This window comes from Podarcis liolepis (assembly GCF_965112155.1).
Source record: "Podarcis liolepis genome assembly, chromosome: 18".
Lineage (NCBI taxonomy): Eukaryota > Metazoa > Chordata > Lepidosauria > Squamata > Lacertidae > Podarcis > Podarcis liolepis.
This window is the reverse complement of record NC_139572.1, coordinates 9,524,764-9,544,626: the sequence shown is the minus strand read 5'-3', so window position 1 is coordinate 9,544,626 and position 19,863 is coordinate 9,524,764. Positions and strand designations below refer to the sequence as shown.

Genomic DNA, 19,863 nt, shown 5'->3' with positions numbered 1-19,863 from the left:
CGTGTCCAGAGGAGGGCAACCAAAATGGTCAAAGGCCTGGAAACGATGCCTTATGAGGAACGGCTAAGGGAGCTGGGCATGTTTAGCCTGGAGAAGAGGAGGTTAAGGGGTGATATGATAGCCATGTTCAAATATATAAAAGGATGTCACATAGAGGAGGGAGAAAGGTTGTTTTCTGCTGCTCCAGAGAAGCGGACACGGAGCAATGGAGCCAAACTACAAGAAAGAAGATTCCACCTAAACATTAGGAAGAACTTCCTGACAGTAAGAGCTGTTCGACAGTGGAATTTGCTGCCAAGGAGTGTGGTGGAGTCTCCTACTTTGGAGGTCTTTAAGCAGAGGCTTGACAACCATATGTCAGGAGTGCTCTGATGGTGTTTCCTGCTTGGCAGGGGATTGGACTCGATGGCCCTTGTGGTCTCTTCCAACTCTATGATTCTATGATTCTATGATTCTAATTCCTGCACAACAGGGGATTGGATTAGATGACCCCAGGGTCCTTCCAACTCTAGAATTCGAGGATGCTAAAGATTACAGATAGATAGATGATAGATAGATAGATAGATAGATAGATAGATAGACAGACAGATAATGTATTACGGCCGGAGACCAGCTTATAAAACACACTTGGAGGTACAATCCCAGAAGGAAAACAAACATTTAAAACAATGTACACCAATCAATTTAAAATTTATAAATGCGATAAGCGTATAGACACTTAAAACTTTAAGATAAGCTACCGCATAGAGATGACCCAGAATCACCCATGTAACCGAGTTTGGGGATTTTCTTAATGAACTAGTTTGAGTCAGGGGATGGTCTGCGCCTACAGATCTGTACACAGAATCTGGCGACCATCCGGGTCGTCTTATGATCTTTGCCTAACAGGAAAAGGTCAATTTTTGCTTTTCCGGGAGGTCAGCGAGCCTCACCAGCAGGGGGTCAGTGGTCTCACTCCGTGCCTCTTCCTAAAAGGGACATCTAAAGAACAAGTGCTCTGGGCTTCCTATCACCCCCAATGAACAGGCACAAAGTCTCTGAGCATAGGGGACTTTTTTAAAGGATCCGGCGAGGGCAGAGCCGAGCTTCCGGCGAGTGTAAAAGCCCTTCTTGCATTTTTGGATACGAGAAAGAAGAGATATGCTGCCGGTGCGGCTATCTCTCTCTCGATTTCTCCAATTTTATAGTTGGGGCACCTTGAGCAGTCCTGTTCTCTCTCGGTGTCTATGATTCTTTGCCTGACCGTAGCTTTTGCCTGGCCCAAGCCCAGGCTTAGAAGGGCTTGAGGGGCAAAACCCCCAGTTAAGATTACATGTAAAATAATTGGTTCGTCTTTAAGCTGCAGTTAGCAGCCAGCTACCTAGGCAAACATGAACCATGCTATCAAGATTTAATAAGAAAACCAGGATATGTTGCTAAAACAGAAGGGAACTCTTCACACAGGAGCCTCAATGGGGGATGACTTAAAGAATGAAAAAAATCAACCTGGGTGGTTTATTTTACAAACCCCTCCTGACTTTCTTGAGAAAGAACGAGGCTGCAAAAGGGAATCTTAACTCACCTCTTCCTCCTGGCATCTGGGATGAGCCATAGGAGCAGAGGCTCAGTAGAAGAATTAACTTCGGAGCGACAGTCATTCTCAATGCCTGATGGTGATGCCCAAGCCGGCAGCCTGCCCCCTTTTAAGAGTCTTTTGTATATATAAAAAAATTGGCTGGAGAACTCATGAACCTCAGCTCTGCTCCTCCTGCTGAGCGCCTGGGCTTTGCTGTTTCATTTCTGCCCTCTGAAGTTTTTATTCGCTCCGATGCTGACAGGAGACGTCATCCCTGGCTCCTGGTCCAGCGGGAGAGAGCGAGAGAGCGAGATAAATTAAATTAGGAGAACAAACAGTGTATGAGAAAACCATCAAGACGACTGCTTACCTTGCGGTGGTGGATTGGCATGTTTTTATTTTCTAATGAAATCGGGGGGAAAGAACAACCCGGGGATTAAAATGTTTGGAGGAATGATTTCCTCCATAGCATTCTTCAAAACTCACCTTCCCCTGCCCCTGTGAAACCTTAGTTGGTGAAAAGTTGCCCCTTACACACATTCCTTCTCCCCGCCACCTCCTCTCCCACCACTGCTGAAATTCCAACTGTAAGCTCTTTGCGGGCAGAGAGCTACTCTGCTTTGGTTTTATGGAATGCCTAAGAAGCATCTTGCGCTTGGCAGCGAGGTGGCAGAGGTTCATGCTTCGTGCTGTGCTTAGCTGAGGCTCAGCCACCCCAGACAGCTTGTGCCCCCCATGCCTGAACTGCCCCCTCCAACGTCCAGTTGTGGAGGGGGAGGGGGTCAGGGGGGTCCAAGGCTTGGCCAGTGGCCCTCCACAAAGGGGTAGCTAACAGTGCCCTTCAGATGTTCAACTCAAACTCTCTGATCATTGACTGGGCTGGTTGGTGGGCACTGGAATGCAGGCGCCTCTGGATTGCCGTAGGTTCCAAGTTGTTAAGTTGTGGGTGAACATATCAGACGACACAGCGATTCTTCCAAAGCAGCTCTTTATTTGTAAGCTGGAACAGAACTGAACTGAACTGCTCAGTCAGCCTGCTTATATAGAGCTCCAGAACAACGTAACTGTAGCAACTTTCTAAAACTATCCAATCACTGAACGTCACTTTCGATCCTTCATTTGCATACAAACTATCCAATCACTGAACGTCACTTTCGATCCTTCATTTGCATAACTATCTACAGTATCCCCCTGCTGGCCCAGGGTGAGAACTTCAGTACATAACACAAGTCCCCCACAAAAACCACAGAGGACTTTCTTTTTTTGTGGGCGCTAGCAATTGGCATCTGCGATTTGATGAATTGTGAGCTTTCTTTCTACTTTTTAAGAACAGATGAACAGCCACAGGGGCCCCCATCTAAGTTCAGCATCAGGGCCGGATTTCGGTTTGATGAGGCCCTCAGCTACTGAAGGTAATGGGGCCCTTTATATGTCCAGCTGTCCTTTGTCAACAACAAATTGTTGCTGCTTTTGTTGTTGTTGTTGAATAGATGCTATATGGTAATTTATGGACCTAATAGGTATCTAAAGCCATTCGCACACAACAAATAGGAGCCTACACAACACAAAACACTGTTGCTGTATGTAGGTATTATTTTATTTGTGTTTTATCTTATATTTTAGAAATGTACATCCAGTTTTTCCCCCTTTAAATTTTATGGTGGCCCCCAAGAGAGTGGGGCCCTAAGCTATAGCTTGTTTAAAGGTAAAGGTAAAGGGACCCCGGACCATTAGGTTTTCCTTCCATAGGTTGTGCATCGAACCCATTTCCTGGGGGATAAAGGTAAAGGTAAAGGGACCCCTGACCATTAGGTCCAGGCGTGACCGACTCTGGGGTTGTGGTGCTCATCTCGCTTTATTGGCCGAGGGAGCCGGCATTTGTCCGCAGACAGCTTCCAGGTCATGTGTCCAGCATGACTAAGCCGCTTCTGGCGAACCAGAGCAGTGCATGGAAATGCCATTTACCTTCCCGCTGGAGTGATACCTATTTATCCACTTGCACTGGCCTGCTTTCGAACTGCTAGGTTGTCAGGAGCAGGGACCGAGCAACGGGAGCTCACCCCGTCATGGGGATTCAAACTGCCAACCTTCTGATCAGCAAGTCCTAGGTTTGTTTAGCTTGTTTAGCTTATATGTAAATCCGGCACTGTTCAGCATCCTGTCTTCCACTATCTATCATCTATCTATCTATCTATCTATCTATCTATCTATCTATCTATCTATCTATCTATATCTATCTTTCTATCTATCCTAGTGGCCAACCAGATTGGCTAGTAGCCATCCACAGTCCCGTGAATTTGCCCAGTCCTTTTTTAAAGCCATCCAAGTTTGTGGCCCCCACTGCAGGAGGGAGTTCCATAGTTCAGCTGTGCTGCGTAAAGGAGGACTGTCTCTTACCTGTCCCAAATCTTCCAGCATCGAGCTTCTTTGGACACCTGCCAATTGTAGCATGAGAGAGGGAGAAAAGCTTTTCTCTGCATCAGACCACCGGTCCTTCCAGCTCAAATACTGCCTGGCAGCTGCTCTGCCCCATTTCAGGCAGCAGACATTGAATCTGGGGACTTTTGAATTCAGAGTATATAATCTGCCACTTTTGGTTAAAGATGAAGTGAGATTCTAGTCCTCACTAGAACAATGGAGTACAGTTGTACCTTGGATCTCAAATGCCTTGTCTCCCAAACAAATTGGCTCCTGAACGATCGAAACCTGGAAGTGACTGTTCCGGTTTCTGAACATTCTTTTGAAAGCCGAATGTCTGATGGAGCGTCTGATTGGCTGCAGGAGCTTCCTGCAGCCAATCGGGAGCTGCGCTTCGGTTTACGAACGCTTTGGAAGTCGAACGGACTTCTGGAATGGATTCTATTTGACTTCCAAGGGATGACTGTAATTGAAATAGGAACTTTGGACGCTTCCTTATTCTGAGTGAGGCCGGTGGTCCATCCAGTCTTAACTGCTGGAGTTTGAACTAGCGGCCTTCCGCAGGCTCTCTACCACGGAACTGCAGCCCTGCCCCTAAAAATAAATCAAGACTCTGGTCCTCATTGTTGTGAATAAAGGGCGAATTTACAGGAGGGGACATTTTATCATATGTGGTGGGATTGTAAGGTAATTAAAAAAATTTGGGAAATGATATACAACGAATTGAAGAAAATGTTCCATTTAACATTTGTTTAAAAACCTGAAGTATTTTTATGAGGGATTGTAGGGAAAGACCTGCCAAAAAAGCTGAAAAACATCTTCATGTATGCGACAACGGCCGCGAGAGTTCTGGTAGCACAAGGATGGAAGACTGAAGAAACCCCAACTAAAGAATCATGGCAAGAAAAATTGATGGACTACGCAGAACTGGCAAAACTGACATACAAGCTACGGGACAAGGATAACTGTGACTTTAAGGATGAATGGGAACCCTTTACAAAGTATTTGAAGACACAACAAAGCGAACTGGACTCCTTGGCAGGTTTTGAATAAACATTCACGAACTTTTTATTGATAATAATCAGCTAAATAGTTTGAGGATTTATACAACTGTGTAACATGCAGAAAACAGCATTTTTAGAGAAATCAAAGAATGAAACTGAGGGAAGTTGGGGGGTGGGGGTGGGTGGGTTCTGTAGGGGGAGGGAGGGGAGGGAGGAAAATTGGGGGGGGAATAAGGATGATATGTTTTTTTCTAATTTTGAATAAAAAGTTATTTTTATTTTAAAAGGGTGAATTTACATTGCACCACTCTATCCAGTTCAGCCTCCTGCCAACCTAGCAGTTCGAAAGCACCTCAAAGTGCAAGTAGATAAACAGGTACCACTCTGGTGGGAAGGTAAACAGTGTTTCCGTGCGCTGCTCTGGTTCGCCAGAAGCGGCTTAGGCATGCTGGCCACATGACCCGGAAGCTGTACGCCGGCTCCCTCGGCCAATAAAGCGAGATGAGCACCGCAACCCCAGAGTCGGCCACGACTGGACCTAATGGTCGGGGGTCCCTTTACCTTTATCCAGCTCAGTATTGTCAACACTGACTGACAGCAGTGACTCTCCAGGTTTTCAAACGGGGGGCCTTCGCAGCTCCAACTGGAAGTGCCAGGGCCTGAACTGGGAATTTTCTGCAGGCAAAGTTACAGTCCCTTCTCCAGGCAAACATGACAGCTTGACCGATGTCTTCCCAGCCCAGCTGGCAAGCTGTTTTTTTCCAACCGGAGCGTCACTTCAAAAGAAGTCTTATGTATGTGATTTTTTTTCTCTCTTCTTCTTTAAAGAGAGTTGTTGTCGGTGTTGGGGAAGGGAATTCGTGGAACATGGGTTGGAGCGGCAGGAGCAAACAAGCGCCTCTTGTTAGACCATCCCGACAGGAATTCCCATTAAGAGGGCTGAACTTAGAATATGGAGCAATAGCAGTCCATAGGGGCAGGCGAGCCTCAAAGCTCAACATTATTATTATTTTTTTAAAAAAGAAAAACCCCTGTGCCTAGAAATGTCAGATCCAACACCAATAAAAGTGAGGCCATATGGAAAGAGCGATTTTCTTCATCCAAGCGAGGTGTTAATGGGTTGTTTTTTTGGAGTGGGGGAGCCCCTCCCCCAAATCTTGGAGGCCAAGCACCTTGCAAAAGCAGAGCAAGGGTCACCTTGTGGTTACGCTTTGTTCAACGCTCCCCTCCCCACTGTAAAGACAGGAGGCTGTGCCCTTTCTGTTGCCAACTTCTATTTACCAGAAGAGCTCCTGCGCCTTTAACGTAGCAGATAAACGTTCTTCCCCATGCTGTATGGAGAGAGTCAAAGTTCAGCTGCTATGTCAATGTGTAAAGGATCCCTGACCATTAGGTCCAGTTGTGGCCGACTCTGGGGTTGCGGCGCTCATCTCGCTTTACTGGCCGAGGGAGCCGGCGTACAGCTTCCGGGTCATGTGGCCAGCATGACTAAGCCGCTTCTGGCGAAACAGAGCAGTGCACAGAAACGCCGTTTACCTTCCCGCCGGAGTGGTACCTATTTATCTACTTGCACTTTGACGTGCTTTCGAACTGCTAGGTGGGCAGGAGCAGGGACCGAGCAACGGGAGCTCACCCCGTCATTGCGGGGATTCGAACCGCCGACCTTCCGATCGGCAAGCCCAAGGCTCAGTGGTTTAGACCACAGCACCACCCACATCCCATGTCGATGTGAGTCATGCCAATAATTGAGCCACAGGAGCAGGTGCTGCAGAGGAAAAGTTGGCAACCCTTTCTCCAAGGAGCTGCCTAGAACAACATGTTCCTAAGCTGTCCTGAGAAGACAATTGTCTTGGTGGTCTACAAAAAGGGCCTCCCGGTCTTTGGAGGCAAGACTGGGAGACGGGGCCTCTTCAGTGGTGGCCCCATTGTTCTATAATTTCTTACGCAGGGCAGCAGCCGAGCTAGGTTTGCTGATGAGATTTTAAGTTTTAACATTTCACAGAGGTTTCAGGATAGCGGGTAGATGGACTTGGTATCTAAAACTTGAATTTTCAAAAGCACTTACCCCAGCCTTTCTCAACCTGTGGGTCCCCAGATGTTGTTGGACTACAACTCCCATCATCCCTAGCTAGCAAGGCCAGAGTTCAGGGATGATGGAAGTTGTAGTCCAACAACATCTGGGGACCCACAGGTTGAGAAACACTGCCTTACCCATACCTTCTTTTTATACTGAGAATAATGGAAAGTGACGGCTAGTGAAGGCTATTTAAACAAGTAAATTTGGACGGGGGGGTACCAAAAAGGTCCCTAAAAGGGGCATTTGAAGGGCACTCTTGATAAATGGCATTTTTACTTAAATTTACTTGTTGCCATTGCCCTCAGCTGCCCTCACTTGGCTTTGTTGGTGTCATTAGGCTATACACAAAGTATCAAATGTGGTGACTAATAATAATACAACAAACCACAAACTGGCTTATAAGTATAAAACCAAATTTACTAGAATAATAGCTAGAATAGAGATAGACTTGTAACCATTCAAACAACAAACATACAGTGGTACCTCGGGTTAAGAACTTAATTTGTTCTGGAGGTCCATTCTTAACCTGAAACTGTTCTTAACCTGAGGTACCGCTTTAGCTAATGGGGCCTCCTGCTGCCACCGCACCGCTGCTGTGCGATTTCTGTTCTCATCCTGAAGCAATCTGAGGTACTATTTCTGGGTTAGCGGAGTCTGTAACCTGAAGTGTCTGTAACCTGAAGCGTCTGTAACCTGAGGTACCACTGTACCAAGGTGCCATGTGCAAGACAAAGCCTGGAGATACCGTAAACATGGAGTGGATAAATGTACAACTTATCTTAACAAGTTACATGTGCAGTAAAACGAACCGTTCAACAAGTAGCGTAAGTCCAATCACAGAACGGCAACCCGTGCTGCCACAATGGCAAGGGTAGCACACTGGAGAATATAAAGAAGTTTTTCAAAGCTGTTTTTCAAAGATTGAACTGGATGAGATGTTCTTCAAGGGGTCTTGAGTTGGAAACACAAAGCCGTGTGCATGGATCAGTCACGGGAAGGCAAATCAAAGCCACCACTCTGGTGAGAATCACGCAAGTGGGCAAAAGGAGACCTGTTTTCTGGATCTGATGAGCTGCAGAGCATCATGGAAATGTTCCCTTTCCTCCGTGAGTCCTGATTTGTGTGGGAGACCACCTAGGCGGAGGAAGCAGAAACTGCCAGGAACAATAACCTTGACCAGGATCAAATATTCAGGACCACCCCCCTCAAAAAGGGAAATAAAAAGGAGAACATTGCGCAGAACCTCTGTTTGGCTGCTTCTAATTTGGACCCTGCTGCTGCTGATTATTTTTGATATTTGTGGGCTGGGACAGAGCCACTGGTCCATTGGCTCTGCTGTGACCCATTCCATCCGTCTCCCTCAGTGGGAGAGATTGGTAGCAGGAGGCCCAGTTCCATCAGCTTTAATGGAGGCCCAGTTCCATCAGGTACCTCCTGCCTCTGAATGTTGCCAGCTGGTCAATATTAGGAGCCGTCGTTTAGAAACCGATGCTTGAGTTTCAGTTTTCCTCTTCCCTCCTGCTCCCTTTCCCCTTGCGTGTTGTGTTGTGAGTTGGGTTTTTTTTTTAACAAAAAGAGTGTAAGCCTGCAGGTAAGGGCTGTCTTGTTTTGACTGTATGTAAGCTGCTCTGGGGGGTTTTCTGGCTCAAAAGCAGGGTAGCAAAGCCTCTAATTTAATGAATAAATAGCACCGTCTGCACCGATTGGTAGCATTGCTGGCGAAGTCAAATTGCTGGAGAATCACAGCGCCTGCTGTGGCTGCAGAGACTAGCAACTCGTAGCTGCTGCCTCCTGTGTTGTTCATCAAAGTGATCTCCCTGGGGCAAATAATAATAATAATAATAATAATAATAATAATAATAATTTATTTATACCCCGCCCATCTGGCTGGGTCTCCCCAGCCACCCTGGATGGCTTCCAACAAAGTATTAAAATAAGTAGTCTGTTAAACATTAAAAGCTTCCCTAAACAGGGCTGCCTTCAGATGTCTTCTAAAAGTCTGGTAGTTGTTTTTCTCTTTGACATCTGAAAAAGAAGAAGAAGAAGAGTTTGGATTTGATATCCCGCCTTTCACTCCCTTTAAGGAGTCTCAAAGCGGCTAACAATCTCCTTTCCCTTCCTCCCCCCCAACAAACCCTCTGTGAGGTGAGTGGGGCTGAGAGACTTCAAAGAAGTGTGACTGGCCCAAGGTCACCCAGCAGCTGCAGGTGGAGGAGCAGAGACGCGAACCCGGTTCCCCAAATTACGAGACTACCGCTCTTAACCACTACACCACACTGGCTCTCTGGTGGGAGGGCATTTCACAGGGCGGGTGCCACTACCGAGAAGGCCCTCTGCCTGGTTCCCTGTAACTTGGCTTCTTGCAGTGAGGGAACCGCCAGAAGGCCCTCGGAGCTGGACTTCAGTGTCCGGGTTGGACGATGGGGGTGGAGACGCTCCTTCAGGTATACCGGACCAAGGCCGTTTAGGGATTTAAAGGTCAGCACCAACACTTTGAATTGTGCTTGGAAACGTACTGGAAGCCAGTGTAGATCTTTGAAGACTGGTGTTATGTGGTCTCGGCAGCCGCCCCCAGTCACCAGTCTCGCTGCCTCATTCTGGATCAGTTGTAGTTTCCAGGCCACCTTCAAAGGTAGCCCCATGTAGAGCGCATTGCAGTAGTCCAAGCAGGAGATAACCAGAGCATGCACCACTCTGGCGAGACAGTCTGTGGGCAGGTAGGGTCTCAGCCTGCGTACCAGGTGGAGCTGATAAACAGCCGCCCTGGATACAGAATGGACCTGCGCCTCCATGGACAGCTGTGAGTCCAAAATGACTTCCAGGCTGCACAGCTGGTCCTTCAGGGGCACAGTTACCCCATTCAGGACCAGGGAATCCTCCACACCTGCCTGCATCCTGTCCCCCCAAAACAGTACTTCTGTCTTGTCAGGATTCAACCTCAATCTGTTAGCCGCCATCCATCCTCCAACCGCCTCCAGACACTCGCACAGGACCTTCACTGCCTTCACTGGTTCTGATTTAAAAGAGAGGTAGAGCTGGGTGTTATTCGCATATTGATGAACACCCAGCCCAAACCCCCTGGTGATTTCTCCCAGCGGCTGCATGTAGATGTTAAAAAGCATGGGGGAGAGGACGGAGCCCTGAGGCACCCCAAAAAAGCCTGGAGGTCTTGGGCTGCTCTGACCACAAGACCCCCTCTCTCGGCTTCGCTGAGGTGATCTAAAGGAAAGCAGAGCAAGAAAGATGTCTGGCACCACCTTGGCTGCTGGAGTTGAGTTGCCAGAAGGAGGTGTAGCAGGTAGTGTTGAATCATCTTGGGAGTCCACTCCAGATCCGAAGATCTGCTCCTTAGCTTTTCCTTCTCTTTACACTGTTCTGCAAGGCGCTGGGTAAGGATTTTCATCCCAAAGCCTTTCTCACAAAGGAGTCAGAGCTGTTTGACAAGTGGAATGGTCTCCCTCTGGAGCAAGGGTCAGTGGCGTAGCGTGGGTTGTCAGCACCCGGGGCAAGGCAAGTAATTTGCGCCCCCTAACCCGTGGATTTGTGCCCCCTAACCCGTGGATTTGCGCCCCCTAACCCTAACCCCCAGATGTTGCGCCCCCCCTGCACCCCCCACGCTACGCCACTGGCAAGGGTCAGCAAACCTTTTCAGCAGGGGGCCAGTCCACTCTCCCTCAGACCTTGTGGGGGGCCGGACTATACAGTGGTACCTCTGGTTGCAAACGGGATCCGTTCCAGAGGCCCGTTCACAACATGAAAAGAGCGCAACCCGCAGTGGTGCATCTGCACACACATGGGTTGCGATTCGCTGCATCTGCGCATGCGCGTGATGTCCTTTTGCGAACCCCAGAAGTAACCCTTTCCGGTACTTCTGAGTCGCTGCAGGACGTAACCTGAAAGAACGTAACATGAAGCGGACGTAACATGAGGTATGACTGTATTTGGGGAAAAAATATATGAACAAATTTCTATGCCCCACAAATAACCCAGAGATGCATTTTAAATAAAAGGACACATTCTACTCAATTAAAAACATGATGATTCCCAGACGGTCCGTGGGCCAGATTTAGAAGGCAATTGGGCCGGATCCGGCCCCCGGGCCTTAGTTTGCCTGCCCGTGCTCTGGAGACTGTGGACGTTCCTTCCTAGGAGATTTTTAAGCAGAGGTTGGGAGGCCCTCTGTCAGGGATGCTTAGCTGAGATCCCTGCACTGCAGGGGGTCAGACTGGATGACCCTTGGTGTCCCTTCCAACACTACAATTCTGCCGCAAGGTGACGGAGCTTCAGGACCAGAGTTTTCCTTCTTCCAGGTGGGCTACCTTCCCAGGCTGATGAGCCCCATTTATTCAGCAGCAGCCATCCAGGATTTCAGGTTGCACCACCTGAGGGCGGGGGAACCCTTGGGACCTTCTGCATGCAGAGCAGGGGTCCTTATCTCCTGGGCCCTTGTAGCTCCGTGCCAGGGGGCGGAAGGACGGCTCGCAATGTTTTAGGTCAGCGGACAAATAAAAAACCTCCCCTCTCCAGTAAAGGCCAAAGTCTAAAATTACTGAACTGCATCATTGGCCCCCTTAAGCTGCCAGTTGGTCGCAGGACAAATTAGTTTAGCCAGGAAAGAGAATTCCAAGACTCTGCTTTTTCGGTAAGAGGAGGTGATGTTCTCCTGCCTCCTGGACGGGGTCTGGAAGTTATTTTTCTCTATGTGTGTGTCGTTTCTCTTTTTTTGTGCGTGGCAGAAGCATGCGAGACCCGGTAGCCAGCGGATGGCCTTTGGGGATGCTTTTGCTGAGCACACGGCGTCCCAACAGGGTGAGATCACTCCTTTCCATTATTTTCCTTGGAAAAACACACACCCTGAGCCGTTCCTCTGATGGTTCGGGGAACTTGTGGCTCTCTCCAAAGCTCGCTGTTTTCCCCAAAACAAAGACTTTACCCACAGAAGCTGAGGACAAACACACCTCAGCAGGCCAGGTGGCTCCTATCTGACTTAATGAAGAGGCAGCAGGAGGAAGAAAAAGATGCTGGGAAGCTTAAGGATGTGGGTTTACTCCCAACACAATCCCGTTCCCCACAGAGGCCAACTGGACAGCTCAGGGAAGCCCACAAACAGGGAGGAAACAGCTTTCTCCCATGGTTGTTCCCTAGCCCTGTCTCAGAGGTAGACTGCCCTGGACATGGAAGTTCTGCTTGGGCAAAGGATATAGAAAGAAATGTGTTGGTTTGGACCAAAGCTGTGCCTGGTCTGTGTTCAGTTCCTAGCATCTCAAAGTGTGGGTGCTGACCTTTAAAGCCCTAAACGGCCTCGGTCCAGAATACCTGAAGGAGCGTCTCCACCCCCATCGTTCTGCCCGGACACTGAGGTCCAGCGCCGAGGGCCTTCTGGTGGTTCCCTCACTGCGAGAAGCCAAGTTACAGGGAACCAGGCAGAGGGCCTTCTCGGTGGTGGCGCCCACCCTGTGGAACGCCCTCCCACCAGATGTCAAAGAGAACAACAACTACCAGACTTTTAGAAGACATCTGAAGGCAGCCCTGTTTAGGGAAGCTTTTAATGTTTAACAGACCACTGTATTTTAATACTTTGTTGGAAACCGCCCAGGGTGGCGGGGTATAAATAATAAATTATTATTATTATTACTAAGGAATGTGCTCTATCTGAATCTCCAGAGCAGCTGCTACCAGTCAGTGTGTGCAGACCAAACTAAGCCACATTGACCAGCTGCCTGATTCTGTATGAGGCAACTCCTTGTGTTCTTCTTCTTATCCTGATTCATGCAGTGGAATGCTTCCAGGAAGGCGAGCAAGGGGACGGAGGTAATTCAGGGGTAGACTGCCTCTGTGTGTGGAGGCCCCATTTGTAGCCACCTAATCGAACGTCCTGCCTCCCACCATGGCTAATGAGATGCTTCTGGAAAGGCCACAGGGAGGGCAAGGCGGCAAAAGCCCCTGCCCACTGCTTGCCAAAACCTGTGACCAACACTGGCTTGGGTTGAGAAGGTACCTAGAGAGATCACAAAGCTGAGACTCATAAATCACAAAGCCCATCATTCTCTTTCTAACAGCAGCCAGCCAGATGCCTTCAGCAGTTCAGCAGAAGACCCTGCAGTTGAGAAAGCTATCTCTTGCCCACTCTAACAAGGTTAGGACCCCTGTGTCTCCATCAGTGATCTGCACACATAGTCAGAGGTTGTAGGAGTGCCAGGTGGGGAGCTGGGTCTGGGTCTGGGCTCAGAAGGTAGGTGTGCTGGGCCTGGGGGTAACCCGTGAAACGCGGTTCAGGTCCAGTCCAGAATCCAAAGGTCCTGCTGGGAGTCAGTCCGACAGGGCCAAGGCAGGACACGAGGCAGGAAACCAGGCAAGGACAGTTACACGATCTAGAATACAGCAATGTTGCTCCCGCAACCTGGGGCAGGGTCCGACAGCCTTTTATCTTTGCCAGGGTAACGGCCGGTCCTGATCCCCCGGTGACTCACCTCCCTGTTTCGCCCGAAGGCGAGCCCTCCTCCTGCGAGTACTCAGGTCTCTCCTTCTCTCAGACCTCAGACCTGAGTCTCTGCAGCTTGGGAGATGTCAGTGGGTGACTAGACCCAGAGGCCTCCTCAGCCTCCCCTGACCCAACCAGTAGTCGAGCAGCTGTAAGTGATGGCCCGGCTGAAGGCAACGAGGTCATCCCCGCATCTGGAGCCAGGGCAGGCTCAGGCCCCTGACTCGGTCCAGCTGGTGTTTGTTGCAGGGGAACCTGTGCAGACTGGGACTCTTCAGGATCAGGCCCCAGACTTGGTTCAGATGATGCCTGAGGCAGAGGATCCAGTGCGGACTGAGACTCCTCTGGCTCCGAGTCCGAGTCCCAGGCCATCACAGTAGGGAGACCATCGCACCTGAGGTGGTTGGGCAGGACTCCCCAGGGGAACCTCCCAGGCCACCAGGACCTATAAGGCTGGAGACTGGACCCTGGTGGGTACCTTTCCTTTCCCAACACATCACCTGTTCAGGAGCTCTTCAGGAGGGAGGCTGTGGAATGGGGGAGGAGTGCTCATCTTCAGGCCCTGAAGGTCTCCACAGGTGAATTTAGCCTGGAGGCAGCAGTCCGGACAGAGGTACAAAATAATAATAATATTTTTTTATTTATACCCCGCCCTCCCTGGTTCAGAAAACCGGGTTCAGGGTGGCTAACAACAAATTTAAAACACTTGCCAGTAATTGATGCAAGAAAAAACAGCATAAAATGCAGTATAAAACGTGAATAACAATAAATTCAGAATTCAAAAATCAATTTAGGGGGAAAATCCATCCAATAAACATTAGATTATCCCCAGGGCTAGCTGGCTAAATTAGTACTATTTGGGCCAGAGAGGAGACCAGGGGAGAATTAGCTGTGGGGTCTCAGAGTGGGTAATCTTCATAAAAAGAGGAGGGGGAGGGAAGGAAGGGGAATAAAAGATCAGGTGGAATTCAAATTGAAAGCCAGGTGGAATAGCTCTGTCTTACAGGCCCTGCGGAAGGAGGTTAAATCCTGCAGGGCCCTGGTCTCATGGGAAAGAGCATTCCACCAGGTCGGAGCCACCACTGAGAAGGCCCTGGCCTCAGTCTACTCCCAAACTCTGTCAGAGCAAGGGGTTTGCTTGGAGCTGTCCGTGGTTCAGCAACCTTTGTCCAGCCTTGCCGCTTTCCTCCAGTGGTTCCGGGATTGGACCAGAACACGATAAACCTCTGCTGCAGTGTCTGTGTGATGGGTAAGTTCACGTAGGGAGAAGGGTCCTCTGAAACCCGGAGCCAACACAGCTAACCACCCTCTGCTCTCTGCCCACAATATCTGGTCCTCTACCGGGCAGTCATGGAGAATGGCCAGTGTTCTTAGACCTTTGCAGCTTGACCAGCTCCCTTTCAAAAAACTTGTAGGTGTGGGGCTGTTGCCACTGGCTTGTTTTCCTTCCATAGGTTGGGCATCGAACCCATTTCCTGGGGGATAAGGTAAAGGTAAAGGGACCCCTGACCATTGGTCCAGTCGTGACCGACTCTGGGGTTGCGGTGCGCATCTCGCTTTATTGGCCGAGGGAGCCGGCGTACAGCTTCCGGGTCATGTGGCCAGCAGGACTAAGCCACTTCTGGCGAACCAGAGCAGCGCACAGAAACACCGTTTACCTTCCCACCGGAGCGGTACCTATTTTTCTACTTGCACTTTGAGGTGCTTTCAAACTGCTAGGTTGGCAGGAGCAGGGACCGAGCAACGGGAGCTCACCCCGTTGTGGGGATTCGAACCACCGAGCTTCTGATCGGCAAGTCCTAGACTCTGTGGTTTAACCCACAGCGCCACCCGCGTTCCTTCCTGGGGGGGGGGTACTTTCTGTATAACAAGCTCCCCCCTCCCCAGCTATTGGTTGGTCTCTGGTGATGTCCACCTCTATTCTACTTCTCTTCCTCCCTAAAAAGAAGTAGTTTTTTCCTTAATCAAAATGCCAATCTCTCTCTCCCTATATATATTCAAGATGGAGGGCAAGCAAGGAAGAATTGAGTCAAGGGCATAAAGCGAGCCAGGAACTGAAAACAGTATTATTACCATAAGGCTGATTTCTGGTAAAAAGTCGGGATCCAAACGAGAAACGTGATGCCAAAGTGTGTGTTTTTGTGACCTCCCGCAGTTGGGTCAGAAGTTGTGTGTGTGTGTTGGGGGAATATCAAACATCAGCCGCAGGAGTCGCTGGTTTTTGCCATCTCTTCTCGCTCCCATTGTCCAGCACGGGTCCATTTCATGATTTCATCCCCACCTGACCCGTGTTCCTTCCACCTCCTCCTCCTCCTCGTCCCACGGCGTTTCCTTTCCATCGGTTCCTCTTTCAACCAGTAGCTCTGCTACCGCCTAGGAACTCAGTCCAGGGTTCTAAGAAGAGGAGGGGAGAGGAAGGCGATTGTCTTTTAATTGAAAATGACATGAGTAGCAAAGGAAAAAATGTCTGAGGTTTCCTGCCAGGCCCTTTTAACAGCTCCTCTGGGCGAGCGATTACGCCATGCGCTGCGTTGGGTGGCGGTAGGAGAAGCAAGCTCTGGCAAGCCCCGGCAGGGCCGCCTGCAAACCTCATCACAACGAACCATTTGGAGAGTGAAGCCGAGGGGTGGAGGGGGGGGGGGAGAGAAAAGAACGGACAAACACACAAGAATCAGTATCCTCTGTGGCCAAAGTAAATGAAGCCCACCGGAACATCAGCAACAAAGTGGCCCGGCCAGATGGGTGAACTGGATAAGAAGGTTGTGGTTGTGGTGGTGGTTTTAACAGCCCTTGTCCAGATTTCTGGCTTGTTTGGAAGATTCAAGACCAGGTTTCCTCAGCCTCGGCCCTCCAGATGTTTTTGGCCTACAACCCTAATAATAATAATAATAATAATAATAATAATAATAATTTATTATTTGTACCCCGCCCATTTGGATGGGTTTCCCCAGCCACTCTGCGCAGCTTCCAACAAAGATTAAAAATACATTAAAATGTCACACTTTAAAAACTTCCCTGAACAGGGCTGCCTTCAGATGTCTTCTAAATGTCAGGTAGTTGTTTATCTCTTTGACATCTGGTGGGAGGGCATTCCACAGGGCGGGCGCCACTACCGAGAAGGCCCTCTGCCTGGTTCCCTGTAACCTCACTTCTCGCAGTGAGGGAACCGCCAGAAGGCCCTCGGAGCGGGACCTCGGCGTCCGGGCTGAACGATGGGGGTGGAGACGCTCCTTCAGGTATACTGGACCGAGGCCGTTTAGGGCTTTAAAGGTCAGCACCAACACTTTGAATTTTGCTCGGAAACGTCCTGGGAGCCAATGTAGGTCTTTCAAGACCAGTGTTATATGGTCTCAGCGGCCGCTCCCAGTCACCAGTCTAGCTGCCGCATTCTGGATTAGTTGTAGTTTCCGGGTCACCTTCCAAGGTAGCCCCACTACCCTAGCTAGCAGGACCAGTGGTCAGGGATGCTGGGAATTGTAGTCTCAAGACAACTGGAGGGCCGAGGTTGAGGAAGCCTATTGAAGACAGTCTACAAGCTAGGACTTCTCTTCACACAACATATAGTCAACGTCCACCAACTCGGATGGCTTTAAAAGGGCACACGGCAAATTCATGGAAGAGAAGGTTGTCTGTTGATGGCTAGTGGCTCCAAGGGATGTTTCAGAATACCAGTTATTGAACGAGGGGAGAGTGGTCTTGGGTTCAGATTCTGCTTGGGGGCTTCCCACGGCGGTATCTGATTGGCCACTGTGAGAACAAGGTACTAAACTAGATAGGCCTGATCCAGCTAGAATCAGAATCATAGAATCATAGAGTTGGAAGAGACCACAATGGCCATGGAGTCCAACCCCCTGCCAAGCAGGAAACACCATCAGAGCACTCCTGACATATGGTTGTCAAGCCTCTGCTTAAAGACCTCCAAAGTAGGAGACTCCACCACACTCCTTGGCAGCAAATTCCACTGTCGAACAGCTCTTACTGTCAGGAAGTTCTTCCTAATGTTTAGGTGGAATCTTCTTTCTTGTAGTTTGGATCCATTGCTCCGTGTAGCTCATCTTCTGTACATATGTTCTGTTGTGCAGCCAAAAGTCTTTGTGCGGGTGGCAGCGTGAGAACGGGCCTTTTCGGTGGTGGCTCCCAACTTGTGGGATGCTCTCCCCAGGGAAGCTCGCCTGGTCCCTTCATTACATATTGCGCCAGGCGAAAATGTTTCTCTAGAACCAGGCTTTGTTTGATTAAACAATCTGTGACCTTTTAAACAAGTTTGTGGGACGGGGAGGGTTGTTTTTTTTTGGTATTATGTTACGTATTTTTGTGTTTTTATATTGTAAATGGCTATGTGATTTTCGGATGAAGGGCGATATAGAAATTTAATAAGGAAGAAGAAGAATAACACTTTGTTGGCTACCATCCAAAACATGCAATGCACAAATTAAAAACAACAACCCATCAGTTAAAACGAAATCTGCTTCAGTGAAAAGTTCACCCAGTTTATTTCTTCGGCAATGCCAGCCATCGCCTCCAAAAGAACACTCAACCCACCTCAAAGGGCTTGGCAGAAGGGCAAGCTTTATAGCTGGCACCAAAATAAATCATTATTATAATCTCCACTTCCCCCAAATCAGGTTCCAATAGGGTTTCATCCCAGTGAGGCGTGTCTCAGGATGACGACCCGGGGCTGCCTGATCTTCTTTCCACAAGCGCTGCCCGTTCGTTGGTTCCTTTGCTCCTTCAGCCATATGGCGGCCTGTAAAGGTTTCCCAAATTTAGCCTTGGGCCCTGAGTGATGCTTCGCTTCCGTCCACATAAGCTGAACATTGTTAATGCTGTACAGATGGGTGGATTGTACAGATTCCCCAGACTCTGCAAAGGTCTCTCTCTCTCTCTCTGGCCAAACTCTTCTGTTGCTGAAGGAGGAGTCTTACACAAGGCTTCTCTTTATATAGCTGCCTGCGGTTGACAGTGGTGGTCCAGCTTACCTTTCCGTTCCTCCTTGCCCACTGGGTTAACTGCTGCCCTTTTGCTTCGGCGACACTAGTCCTTTTCTACGGAATTGACGCAATTCATTTGCTCAAGTTATTATAGGGGAGAATCCGCCAGGCTCCTGCATTCCAGTCTTCTCTTCATCGCCTTCCTGTCTTCTCCCACTCACCAAGAAATGGGGTTTAGGGGGACTTTCCTCCCCTTTGACATGTAGTCTCTCTACAGAGGCGCTCTACGGAGTGTCAAAGCAGCACTCGGGCACTGGGGGAGAGGGGCTGTACGTCCGTTTCTGCTGGGGGCTTCAGTGCCCCACTGCTTTGTTAATGGAGAAATCTGAGGGCTCCCTTGGGCAAAAAACAAGGACACCAGCCAGGAATACCAGCGCAAAACAGCAGCCAGTAGGCTTGGTTTTTATTGAAGACTGTCGCCACAAGACTCCCACCTGCCACCAGGTGGAACAAGATGGAAGCCCCGAACAAAAGAGAACCCAAACTTTTATTAGCTGCTCATCCCCATTTTACACCCCCCCAACTACATCACGGTTACATCATGAAAGGGGAGGTCTGGCGGCAGGAATCTGAGCATCCTGGACCCTGCCCCATGGTTCACCTTGCCCTCCACCAAACACCCATCAAGTGGAACAAAACAGAGCTTTACATTTCCCTGTTTCCCAGCCAAGTTCATTACACCCTTTTGTCTTCATCTGGGTTTGTTATTTCTGGAATGGCTACCTGTCTGGCACTCAGGTATCAGGATGCCAGGGATTATCCCTCAGGCAGAGGGGCTGCTGAGTAGCTGAGCTCACATGTCTATATGAATTTCTGAAGTTTTCCCAGCGAGCCAAAACATAGATGTATTGATCAGCGAATTCTTACATTTGGTATCGTGCAGCAAAGGCCCTTTGAATAGATAGGAAGAAACTGTGATGAAGTGTTTTGTGGGGACAAATCACAAAAGTCACAAACGTGAGTGTGCTGATTTTGATAGTGGGCTGCATGTGCAGGATATCTGCTGGAGGGGCAACACCCCTCAACCTATACATAAATTCCTGCAACAGTTTCCCGTTTGTATTTCCACATTTAATTTTAAGGGAAGGGCCACAGCTCAGTGCGAGAACACATGCTTGGTTCAGTCCCTGGCTGGAAAAACCCTGTGGGTGGAGTCACTACCAGTTTGTGCAAACAATTCAGTATATGAAGCACCTTCTTATTTAAATCAACCCTTTATTGATACAGTGGTACCTCAGGTTAAGTACTTAATTCGTTCCAGAGGTCCGTTCTTAACCTGAAACTGTTCTTAACCTGAAGCACCACTTTAGCTAATGGGGCCTTCCGCTGCTGCTGCG

The 19,863-nt window shown here is 49.2% G+C and overlaps 1 protein-coding gene across 1 annotated transcript in view; it reads right to left on the bottom strand.

The window, feature by feature from the left end:
* The window catches only part of COMP (cartilage oligomeric matrix protein), a 45,516-nt gene extending 43,614 nt beyond the window's left edge, over positions 1 to 1,902 (bottom strand). The window contains exon 1 of the mRNA XM_083483757.1: positions 1,562 to 1,902. Coding sequence (XP_083339883.1) covers positions 1,562 to 1,637 — 76 coding nt within the window. The 5' untranslated portion in view covers positions 1,638 to 1,902. The remainder of the gene's footprint in view (positions 1 to 1,561) is intronic.
* Positions 1,903 to 19,863: the final 17,961 nt, after the last annotated feature.